The sequence below is a fragment of the Solea senegalensis genome, linkage group LG6 (assembly GCF_019176455.1).
Source record: "Solea senegalensis isolate Sse05_10M linkage group LG6, IFAPA_SoseM_1, whole genome shotgun sequence".
In the NCBI taxonomy this organism is placed as follows: Eukaryota; Metazoa; Chordata; class Actinopteri; order Pleuronectiformes; family Soleidae; genus Solea; species Solea senegalensis.
The window spans coordinates 20886094-20899103 of NC_058026.1; the positions used below are offsets into that span (position 1 = coordinate 20886094).

The following is a 13010-nucleotide window of genomic DNA, read 5'->3' on the forward strand; positions in this document are numbered from 1 at the left end:
TGCCAGGACATAAAGCACAGCCACTCTCCCGTTCGTGGCCGTATCAACAACAAGCTGGCAACCTCATCAAGGGTTAGAGGTAACACGACCTCACAATCAGCATCTCTGATTGGCTAAGGTCTGCCATAATTCTTAGGGGAATGGATGGATCCTCTTTTAATGGCGTGGATCGTTGTTTAATCCATTCTCCTCCAGAGGGAAACATGGGCTGTGTCTCAATTCCATACTAGATATTACTTGGCCTTCTTGTGAACCGCAGCAAGTTTTCAATCAAAAGTCCCCACCCACTGGCTGGTATTACATATTAAAAACAGCAATGGAGAAGTGAGGGAGTGAGGAAAAGAAGAGAGGAAAGGAAGTGAGGAAACGCTGTTATTTAACTCACAAACAGCCACGGGGGTAAAAAACTGGAGACTAACATATTAATGGGTGATTTACACAGTAGGTTAAAGGAGGAAAAGAGAAATCAAAACATGAGCAGTAACAGATAAAATGTAATGAAATAGATAAATAAAGCATTACTTAAAATAAGTGAGTAAATAAATAAATGAGGTACTATGTGCAAATCATTTGTGTAAAGTGTACAAATAAAAAATTAAATCTCAGGCAAAAGGTGGGTCTTGAAAAAACAATTAACATTCTCTGCCACTATAATGTAGCTGATAATATAAAATATATAGGATTAATGTGATAGCCTTTGTTGGGTTGTATACGTGCATTAGCCATAACATTTCCAACACTTAAAATGGATAGAGAGCTTTGTTGGAAAAACAATTCCCATGATCCCATGCTGCTTCCCAACGTCATTAGACCCCCAATGGCAGAAATGACATGCTGTGAATTTAAAGGTCCAGTGTGTACGGTTAAGGTCAAAAATATTTCCATTACAGCAGAAATAGAATGTGATTGCACAGATGTTTAGTTTAGTTTTGAGTTCTGAGGTAGACTCTGTGTTACTTCAGTCTTATTTTGACTGGAAATAATCAAACAAATCTACAAGTCTATTTCATAAAGTCACTTTCTTTGCATTAATTTTTATTTAGAAACAATATTCACTGCTTAGAGATGCTTTACAAGTGCTGTGAATTGTAAAATACTACAGTTTCAAACGTGATAAAAGGCGAAGTGTGACAGTAATAACTCCACTCACTTAGAACAACACGTAATAATAATAACAATATATCTTTATTGCATAATAGGCTTTAGATGAACCGTCTGTGTAAATAAAATAAACCAGGAATAGTATGTGTTTTGAAATTTGGACACAGCCATGACTTCCCCGTGAGAAATCACAACAAATATCCCATGATCTTTGCTGCGGGGATGAATTTGTTGTATGCTGACATCAGACACTAATCATTTATGAAGATGTCCTGAAGAGAAGATCTACACTACTTCTGTTCTTCTCAGTTCTGAAACTGAAACTTCACATTCGGCTGTTTCCTCCCGCATCAGAGGAAGTAGAGCTGTCACGTGGTTTGTCACGACTCACCACCTGGAACATGATGAGTGTGGGCTCTTTAGACTTTAGTTAATCACATACAGATCATGTGTTTGTGTGTTTGTCTGGTCCTGATTCACTTGTTGACAGACACTTCCAGGGATTTCATTGGCTACAAGCCAGAAGCTTTAGGGAGTTCCCCTTCAGCCTCCCACTTACTACTGAAATACGAGCAGGCCAAAACCTGGTCCTAATGAGGCAGAACCTCATTTCTAAGATTTGATTGTAGTCACGTTAATGTTAGTGTTAGGCCTTGACTGGTTACGGTTAAGATTAGGAATAATGCTTTGTTTAGGCCGTACATGTGTGTGTGTAAACTGTGTGTTTGACCTGAAGCTACAATGACTACTGTGTAGCATCAACAGCAAAGCTTCTTAGCCTGTGATTGGGTGAGACTGAGCCCACAATAGCACTGTAATACCACATCAGACACACACACACACACACACACACACGGTCAGAGAGAGAAGGATTTATTGCTTTCCTTGAAAGCAAATCTCATTTCATTCACAGGCTCTAGAGTTGAGGTGAGCCTCAACGTACATGTGTAACGGTGTCAAATACACGCATGCACTCGTACGTTGTGTTTCTCTCTGGTCATGTGTCCATTTCTGCTGCTCTCTTCTGCCCATCATCGTCGTAGCTTAGCTTCAATCACTTTGTCATCGCACGACCACTCTGAGGAGAAGCCACAAAATGAGACGATGAGGGATAGATAATAAGTGAGAACACCTCAGTTGTGCTGGCTGCTTTCGTTTGTTGTTTTCATATAGGACAGTCATCTTTGATATCATTTATATTCTGTGTATTTAAACATTGTTCAAATCCACAGACTGTAAATTTTAACCTTTAGAACACAGAGCATTTCGGCTGCTTTTTTCCCATTATTATGTTTAAACCTAAAGAACAGTATATACAGAGGCAATATTTTCAGCACAACCTACACAATCTGATGAAAAAACAATCATTTTCACCAGCTATATAAACACACCTGAGCAAAAAGTACTCAAAATGTTTAGAATCAGAATTGAATCTGTGAAATTTGGAAATACGTCACAGTTCAAAGTTCACTTGGCTCGTTTTTATGAGCAAAACGAGAAGAAAAACACTCCGTTTTGTGAATTCTGCACAATTATTGCTACTTCATATCACTACTAAAAATGCAATATAAAATGAATCATAACTTTGACTCAACGACACATAAGAAGACAAACAATGTATTGAAGCCTGAATGTGTGGCCTCTTAACACACACCTCCAGGATGCCCATATAAGGAGTTGTGTATTATTCCAGCAAATTACCATGGGTGCACCTACAGCACAGATCTGTGTGATCTGTGTGAGTACTAAGGGTTAACTGTCTGTAAAAAATTAGTAACATGTTCTCTATTTTTAACATACATACAGTACATGTATAGATGTATGTATATTATATACATACATCTATACATGTATACATACATACATATATACAGTATATATATATATATATATATATATATATATATGTGTATATATATATATATATATATATGTATATATATATATGTATATATATATATACATCAACTACATCAACTACATCATTATGAAACCTGGGAGTTTAAGTCTTTATGTCCATGAGTCTCACTAGAATTTAGCAGCATTTGTATCTCTTTTTTTCAGCATATAAGCAAACAAATACTGTAATACTAAATACTAAGTATTAACATTAAGCACCTTTTACCTGCCACATGTCAGGCAGTACCTCTCCTGTAGACTTAATGATTGATCTTACACACATTGTCATCTTCCATAAGCCATATTAGCTGTTTCTTTTATTCTCAGTCTTAATGTGTGTGTGTGTGTGCAGGATATGGCACATTCATTCAATGCAGCTATTTTATTTACAGCACTTAGCGGAAAATCTGAAAGCCATTTTGACCAATTCAGTTTATTTAGTTTAGTTTGTTTACAGGGAGAATTTGAGGTCTACATTGAGGTATTTACCATGAGAACTTACAGTGTACACACGGCAGTGGAAAATAAAAATCACTTTCCATACTCATGACATTAAGCTTCCTGGGAAACAGAATGAAGCTCTTGTTCTGTTTTACAGCTTCTCTTCAGTTAGTGAGACAAACACATCACAGCAGACTGATATAGCAGTGGTGTTGTGACCCAAAGGAGAAGCTGATGTGAAAACAGCTGTTATGGTCAGAGACGCTGCAGAGCTGAGGTAGATTTTTCCCACAGAGCAGCCACAGATTTACACACACAATTGTAATTGTCGTCTGTGTTTTTTCTGTGAATGCCTTTTTTTTCTATTATAATACCTTATTTTCCTGTTTTTTGTTTTTATGTGAGCATGGTACCACTTTGAGCTGCAGACTATTTAAACCTGTGATTGTATTGAACGTCATCTTACACTCTGTCCTCAATTTGTACCTCACAAGTTCACTTCACTGGCCTTACTATCATCACTTTTTCCTTCCCCTTATATCCTCCTTTTTCCTGCTGCCTCTCCCTTCTTAACTTACCATCCTTTCTCAAAAAAAAGAGAGGTCACCTTAAGGTCGCGTCCTTCCACTCCCGTCCTCCGCCCGACCTCTCACTCTCCCTCCAGTGTTTCCACACGAGTGACGTGTTGCATGCATGTGTGTCTTTCACAGACAAAGATGAATGCAGCAAGGACAACGGCGGTTGCCAGCACGAGTGCATCAACACAGTGGGCTCTTATGTTTGTCAGTGTCGCCACGGCTTTGTACTGCATGAGAACAAACATGACTGTAAGGAAGGTGGGTTCCACGTACATTCACATCCGCACACGCACTGGCACAGGAGCGTGGCAGCGCACGTGCACGTGCACGTCCTCACACATCCACACGAGCATGTGGTCGTTCATGAGAACAGTCACCGATCATCACACCGTCCCTATTCTGTCCACCCGTATCAGCGTCCACATGACAACAGACTCGCCATTTGAGTGATCTATAAAACTGTATTTATATTCACACAACAGAGCAGAGCGCTTGACTTCAATTAAAAATATTCAAATGTAAAAATATCAAGGCTGAAGAATTTTCAATGAAATGTGATTTTGATACCAAAGGATTTTACAATCAAACCGCCATGACAATGATATTTAGGATTTAGGTAAACAAATCTTTTCTGCATTGTAAACGTGGTTTTTGACCAAACTATAAATACTAAATCAATAATGGAATATTCTGACTTAGTTTTTAGTTTTAGTTTTATTCTGAGTTAGTTTTCTGCATTTTTTTTCTGCAGTTTAAATCCAAAAACTACCAGACAGCTCTCACAACATGTTTTTTTTTGTCATTATTAGGCCTGTTTAAATTCCCCCCGCAATGTTCTATGGGGCTGTTGCTCTCTGAGGTACTGAAGGTTGAGGATGCACCACTTTACAAGACCTCTGACTTGTTTTACTACATTTTAACGGCTCAAGACTCGACCTTGTCTCACATGACTTGTGAACTTCTTTGAGAAGACAAACTGCTCAGCTTGTAAGTCACCAAAGCTTTGCTCACTGTGACGGGGGGGTTACATACTTACACACAACCGTTGATTTGACATGTTATGCTCAGGTCTTTGAAGTTAAGCTTTTGAACACATGCACACACACGCCACTTACACAACTGACAAAAAGCGCCCCTTGTTGCTCATAAAAAGACTCGCGTTTCAAACATCTGGGAGCTTGAAAGCATCACATTTAGTGCCGTCTTCCTGAATATATGTGTGTGTGTGTGTTGTGTTTCTGACCAGGTTGACCCAGTAAGCTTGCAGAGTCATGCATCACACATCTGCGTTATAATGTGCTATTACCATGTTCTCAGTTTCCTAGTTTAGATCTTTTTCAATAGAATTCAGTTTCAATTTTAGAGTCTTATGGGTGACATCGTGATGGGAGACGGGATAAACAGAGGACTATTTATTTCCCTCTGCAGTCTCTTCATTAAATGTCACTAATTCTCACTCATTTTTTACACACTGGGCCTTTCAAATGGAATAAACAATCCCAAAAAGACAGTCACAACAAAACTTTGTGTGAAGCAATTGCTTTACCTGATGCTGACGTGATGATACGAGAAGATTTGAGAAGTTTGCACAATTTAATGTTTAAATTTAAAAAAAGAGAGCTTGGGGTCTTTATTGTAGTATTGACTACATTGTATTAAGTAGTGTGTAGAAAAACTACTTTAAACCTTGTTCTTGTAAATCCATTCATCTCATTCTGTACGTGGGTTCAGTTTGACTGACTCTAAATAAACAAGTGTCACTCTCGAACACATCTTCTTGTTGTCTTCTAAATGCCTGCATAACCTCACTGCTCCATTCTGTAGAGTAACAGTATGTTGTGCTGGGGACATAATGGAGTCTGTGGAGTGTCCATAGTGTTCAGGTCCTGCTCATATGCCCTCTGGACCAATTACAGTTAACAGCCTCGGGTGCAAAACATGACATTGCAAAATTAACCCCTGTTGCCTTGAGATTTTGAGATTTGACTGGACTGTAAATCTTATCACGTCACCTACAACCAGGTTATAGGACAATACCTATATTTTCCTGTAAATTAGACACACAACTTCCATCGTTTTCTATTGGAGAAGACCCAAAAGCAGCAATTGAGAGTGTTCGTATCTCCAGAAAATGTTATAAATCAACTGCGAATTGGGCTTGTTTTTCCATAGATGTCATTGCCAACCATCAGAGTCGCCCCCTGGTTACTAAGTGCTACCTCTGTCGTACTTCCTGGGCTTTTACTTTTCAAACTACCATTTTTATGTACTATGATCAAAACATAACCTACCAGGCACCAGGAAGCTGCACTGTTGTCCATCCTTATGTACAATCTCTCATACACTCCAGCAATTCAGTAACATATTGCTGTAACAAACTTTCCAGGAGTTAAAGCTAAAATATTATTCCACAACAAATGTGTAATCATGAGATTGCAGCTATAGACAGAGCTGCATTTGTCTTTTTTTTTTTGCCTAACTTGATCATCAGATATGTAGTTGTCAGTGTGCAATAGTTGAATATACATTTGCTTCACTCAATAAAGGTATAGCTTTACCTTGTACAACACACTATAATGATAATTGCATTTTATGAATGCAGTGTTGGTCCAGTACAATCTCACTGCTGCAGAGCGTGAGTTTGCATGAAATTCATACTGAACATGTCACCAGGATGTGTTGCTTTGAGGTCTTTTTCTCTCCAGTTTGCTTCTCCCGTTTCTCTCCTTCCTGTTTCCTTTCCATTTCCTCTGACCTTTTCCTGTGCAGCCACGGTTTTAACTTCCCCTCCCGTGTCTGTGTGTCTGTGTGTCTGTGTGTCCAGCTGAGTGTGAGCATAAGATCCACAGCCCCAGCGGAATCCTGAGCAGTCCTAACTGGCCGGACAAGTATCCCAGCCGTAAGGAGTGCACCTGGGACATCACAGCCACCCCGGGGCACCGAGTCAAGATTGTAAGTGTGCAGTAAAAATGAACCAGAAAAGACATTTTTCTTTCTTTTCATTTTACACCTCCTCCACTCATGCTTTATTCTGTCAGTTCCTGAAGATTCCTGTTGCCCCTCCTTTTAACACAGTGAAGAACATTCATGTTATATTTGGGTTAACTGTGAGCATGTGTTACTCATGCGTTAGTAAGAGGCCTTGGGCAGTGGCCATCTGTGTCTTTCAATCTCCCTGTGTGTGTGTGTGTGCATATGCATTTTGAGTATCTAATCATTCTCACCGTGGCACAGATGTCATCACATTTTCTGAGCTTCTTATTTACCATTATCGTAAGATTCCTTTACAATTTCAGTTAGGAGTTTTGTTTGCGATGAAACAGCATTTCAAACATTCTGTGAGTGAAGAAGTTTGGCTCCGTGATAGTGCTGGTCGTCTTCCATTTTGAAGGTTCACCGTTGGCGAGTTTACTTCTACATGCCGATGTGATAGGCAAGCTATGCCTCTGGTGGCTGTAGCAGTGGTGTGTGAATGGATGTTATAGTTTTGTGATAGATAAAGTGCTGCATGAACAGGTGTGAATGGGTGAAGGGCAAAACTGTAATGTAAGGAGCTTTAAGTGGTCATCAAGACTAGAAAAGCATTATATATGTCGCTTCTCCCGCTCCTGTCTGTTTCGGGTGCTGAATCTTCAGTGCGTCTCTAATTTAGGCCCTTTATTCCTCCTGTCTGTGTGTTGACTTGTCTTTGGGCAAGACACTAAACCACATGTTAGTCCACATGGATGTGTGAAAATGTGTGATTGAAACAAAAAACCTTTTCCCATGAATGCTTAACTTTGCTAGACTTATTTTAACCAAATTGTAAAAATAATATATCAAGTCCAAGTTACCTTTTAAGAGTTCTTTGTGTATCTCAGAATTAGGAAAATGTCAACAGTGGGTTTTTTTCAGGAATATTGTCATGTTTACTCTGGACAATAAACATATTTTTAATGAAATAAACGGTAACTAGTTCTCACTCATCCACCTGTCTCTGTCTCTTTCTCTCTGCAGTCTTTCAGTGAGTTTGAGATCGAGCAGCATCAGGAGTGTGCCTATGACCATCTGGAGGCCTTTGACGGGGACAGTGACACGGCTGCCATTTTGGGTCGACTGTGTGGCAGTAAAACCCCAGAGCCGCTGGTCTCCACTGGAAACAAGATGTATCTCAGGTTTATCTCTGATGCCTCCGTACAAAGGAAGGGCTTCCAGGCAACACACTCCACAGGTGTGTGTCCATTTGCATCATTATTCAATTTGTATTATAATTATGGTTGATTTAGTTAATTTATTTAACACACATAGTGTCGCATTTTTCTGTCCGAACTCGACCAAGCCCAAGAGAATATTAACCGAACATGACATCCATCGTTCTTCTACCACTTTATCCTCAATTTAGAGTGTCCAATTTACCTAATCCCCAAATCTGCATGTTTTTGGACTGTGGTAGGAAACCGGAGAACCCGGAGAAAACCCATGCTCACACGGGGAGAACATGCAAACTCCATGCAGAAAGACCCTTGTTCTGACTGGGTCGCGAACCCAGAGTGGCTTGTATTTTTTTTTGTCAAAGCCAGACACTGTACAGTAAGCTGAAGTGAACTATGACAGTGGTTATAGTCGTTATTTTTGGTTACGGCAAATGACAAAAAGTTATCGTCACATCCGGAAAGGAAGCAGCTCCCACGCGCACACACATGCACAGATACACACACTTTATGAGTTATCACCAGCACTAATTCGAATAATAAAGATTGAGACTCACCATTAATAACAATCACTTCTTCTTAATGGACTCTCAAACCTCTGATAGTTGTTTACATAATCCAACTAACTGTGGTTTATTTTGAGCTATGGTGGAGGAGAAGATAACATAGTCACTCTTGGTTCTTTACAGAAACACTGGGCCAATCAGTTTCTACTTATTATGACTTACTTTTACATCTATTAATTAAATGGTTTGTGGTGATTGTTTACGTTTATTAAAGCAATTACAAGAACCACCATTTAAATCCACCCTATTTTACTCTGTATTTCGTTAAAGATCATTTGAAAATACCATGTCAATCCACTTTCCATCCTCTGTAAGTTACGTTTGACTAGTTTCTTTTTTTGAACAATACCGCCCTCTGGTGGTAGTTTTCAGCACATACATGATAAAACCCCTTCAAGAATTGAGTTCAAGACATAACCACTACCTACTACCTACTACCTACCTGCAAATTGTCTTAATTGGTCATAATTTAGAATTACAACTGTTTTCCTTATGTCTCTCTGCAGAGTGTGGGGGTCGCCTGAAAGCAGACGCTCGCCAGAAGAACCTCTTCTCCCACTCACAGTTTGGGGACAACAATTACCCAGGTCACACTGACTGTGAGTGGCTCCTCACGACAGAGCAGGGTTATGGAATTGAGCTGAGCTTCATCACGTTCGAGGTAGAGGAGGAAGCTGACTGCGGTTATGACTACATTGAGCTGTACAACGGGTATGACGCCAACTCACATCGGCTGGGCCGCTTCTGTGGATCAGGGGTAAGATTTTAAGATTTCATCTGAAGAGTGTAGCTGTTTTTATATGTAAAGATAATATTACTCATTATAATTGCAGTATCCATGGCTTCGGGATTAGAAAGCAGGAGATGGCTCAAGTTTTCTTCACTCATTATCTGACAGTCATTTTTACTTAATTATCAAAGGTTCTCTGTGCAACATAAGATGTTTTAGGTATTGACTGAGAAAGAAAGTTTTACTGTTCAAAAAGTCCCACGAAAATGACTTTTAAGATTGCATAGTGCAGCTTTAGTGCCACAGTGCCACTTCTCTTGTGAAGTGGTGTCCTGTAGTACGTACTATAAAATGTAAGAAAATGGGTAATAACCTTTTTGTCTCCTTCTGTGTCTTCACTTACTCAGCCCAGAGAGGGGATTTACTCACCCGGAGACGCCATGTTGATCCGTTTCCATAGTGACGACACAATCAGCAAGAAGGGCTTCCACATCCGTTACACGAGCACCAAGTTCCAGGACAGCCTTCACACCAGGAAATGACCTCTTACACACAGAGTCGTTGACCTCTGATCGCTATGTAGCCCCGCCACTGTTAACTCCAACCTTTCGCCATGGCAACAAAAAAAAAAGTACAGCCTGTCCCCTCTACTCTGGCCCGTGAGCACATGTGGACGTTTGTGGACATTCGCCAGCCACAGAAGGAAAACAATCTTGAACATTGTGCCTGTACGTGGCTCCACGCAGGTCATCGCGCTCTGGGAGGAGAAAAGCGATGAAATTGACTTTTTGCAAATGTGCTGATGATTGAGCCGTTTTCATGGTGGAGGTGGTCGATTCATTACTGCACATGAAACTACTGTACTTTTGTTTGGTGTGGAAAGACGGTCACAGAAGACCTGGATCGGTTGACTGACACTCGTGGTTGCACGACAAAACAAAGCAAAAACACTTCATATTCAGAATATAACATAAACAGTATGGGATGCTTAAAGAACTGATGAGCAACAAGAAAACTGGGTTTTTCTGGCTCCTTAATCCTTGAACTGTGCGACCTACTGTGATCACATGGCTGCTCATCATCCACAGTAACTGATAAGGAAAAACTATACAGACATTTTTATTGCCTTTCACTCCTGGGGACTGGTCTCTTCAACCCAGCTCAGAGTGGCTGCAGATGAGTTTATGTCATGTCTTATTGTAAAAAGCCCACTGTGTTTACTGTGTGTGTGTGTGTGTGTGTGTGTGTGTGTGTGTGTGTGTGTGTGTGTGTGTACAAAGAAAAGTTCCTCCATTTGCTCAGAGCTTATGCAGACTGAGGAATGGGGGAAAGAAATAAAACACTATATAAATGTACAAATGACCTGTGATGTTGATGTTAAGCCTTGCATATTTTCTTTTTCATGGATGTTTCCAGTTTCCTCTTAAACCCTATTAATCATATGGATTTTTTTTTTCAGTGGATATCAGAAGGGAATATTTTTTCACAGCTCTTCTCTCGGAGTGAAAGGTTTCTGACTGAAGGGGAGATTCCCATGGTGCTAAAATATCAAAACAAACGCAGAGAAACTGAAGAGTGATTGAGTGAGGGGTTTTAAATTGAAGACATGGGCGTACACACTGCGTCAACAGCATTAGTCCTGTGGAACTACAATATTGCCTTAGAACCAAATGTCTGCTAGCAGAGGTCGCTCCTATGCTCTTGCACAGGTGTCTTGTGTGTTTTTGAGGTTTTTAAGGCAGCGTATTTCATTTGTTTGAAGATCTTGAATGGTTTTATTGTGAGAAAACAAAACAACAACAAAAACATGGGAAGTGCAGTCTGTGAGTGAGACAGTGTCTATGGTGCATGTGTGTTTATGTCATTTTTATAGAAACACATACACTTATCCACAAAAAAAAAAGAAAATGGCACACGTCATTTTTGTGCATTTTCCCGACAAATATGTAAACTGGCTGCATAATTTGTGTGTTCACTTCCTGAAGCATTAGTGTGTGTTGTAGGAGATCGTAGAGAATCAGTGTATGTGTGTGTGTGTGTGTGTGTGTGTGTGTGTGCGTGTGTTTGTAAGCTGCTGTACGTGCCAAGCTCCAGCTGAACCTAAACCTCTGTAAGTTTTTGTTTCACCATTTCACGTCTGTAGCTCAGAGACACTGACGAGACTTCCTCGGCATCAGTCATTAAAATCCACAAAACACGTGTGTTTCATTATGGTGTTGCTGTCGTTGTGTCATGTTGTGTATGGGTTCACGTGCCAACTGTTGATCCATGAGACAAATCTACCTTTGTGACAATTATGATGTGATGACATTTTCACACTTCAGTCAGACTGAATTAAAATCACTAAGATTCCCAATTGTTTAGCAAGTAAAAAAAAAAAGAAAAGCGTTTTTCTTTTTTTAAATTTATTTATTTTATGTTCTTGTCTGCCATGTTACTATTATCTAAACTCACATTTATGCTCCATCTTCTTAAAACTTTACTTCTATGTATGTTCTTTGAGTCCATGAAGTCTGGCTCCTGAATAATAGTATAGCTGTGTTAAATATAAATAATCAGTTGAAGCGAAATGGTTTTCATTTGGCAGATTCTGTAGATAAAACAATTATATTTAATTTTTTACAAGTGTACAATCACCTGATAGTATGAGTTGTTGTTTTTCATGACACCAGAATGAGCCTTTTACATGAATAGCAGGAGCCAGGTCTGATCTACAGTGGCTGCAATCGACAAACCAAACACCTTTTGAGTTTAAATGCTTACTGAAGGTTACACACTGTACTACCACTTGTAACAACATGATATGATACATTGGAAACAACTCAAGACAAGTAATAAAGCATTCATCAATTTTGAAATTGTGACTCTGCTTTCATATTTTGTGTTTCCAGCCAAATAATTGAATTAGAATTTGCATTTTTGAACATAAATGTCTCACATTAAGCCTATCATGTCACATGAACTTCCTCAGCAGATCAGCAAGAGTCATACCACTTTATTATTACCTCCACTAAGAAGGTTTAACCCTTAAAACACAGAGCATTTCGGCTGCTTTTTTCCTCCCATTACTATGTTTGAACATAAAGACATATGCAAAATACTGTGCAATATATACAGTGTCTAATATCCTTTTTTTTCAGCACAACCGAGACAATCTGATTAAATATACAGTATATAATATATTTGAACACACCTGAGCAAAATGTACTCAAAATGTTTTGAAAAAACTAATAAGCGTTTTAGTCTAAAACTAAGACTAAATCGAGAATGGCTGTCAAAAACAACACTGATATGTCGTCCAAAAAGTCACCATAGTTTAGTATGTCGTCCAAAATATCACCAAAATGTCATAGTTTAGTATGTCGTCCAAAATGTGACAAAAATGTCATAGTTTAGTATGTTGTCAAAAAAGTCACCAAAATGTTATAGTTTAGTATGTTGTCCAAAATTTGAATAAAATGCCATAGTTTAGTTTGTCATCCAAAAAGTCACCAAAATGTCATAG

At 39.2% G+C, this 13010-nt stretch overlaps 1 protein-coding gene across 4 annotated transcripts in view; it reads left to right on the forward strand.

Annotated features, from left to right (window-relative positions):
* tll1 (tolloid-like 1) overlaps positions 1–11713 on the forward strand; it is a 44402-nt gene extending 32689 nt beyond the window's left edge. For all 4 annotated transcript variants that reach the window (XM_044029115.1, XM_044029113.1, XM_044029116.1 and 1 more), the window contains 5 exons: positions 4152–4277; positions 6844–6971; positions 8016–8229; positions 9282–9532; positions 9913–11713. In XM_044029115.1, coding sequence (XP_043885050.1) covers positions 4152–4277; positions 6844–6971; positions 8016–8229; positions 9282–9532; positions 9913–10047 — 854 coding nt within the window. In that variant the 3' untranslated portion in view covers positions 10048–11713. The remainder of the gene's footprint in view (positions 1–4151; positions 4278–6843; positions 6972–8015; positions 8230–9281; positions 9533–9912) is intronic.
* The last annotated feature ends 1297 nt before the right edge of the window (positions 11714–13010 follow it).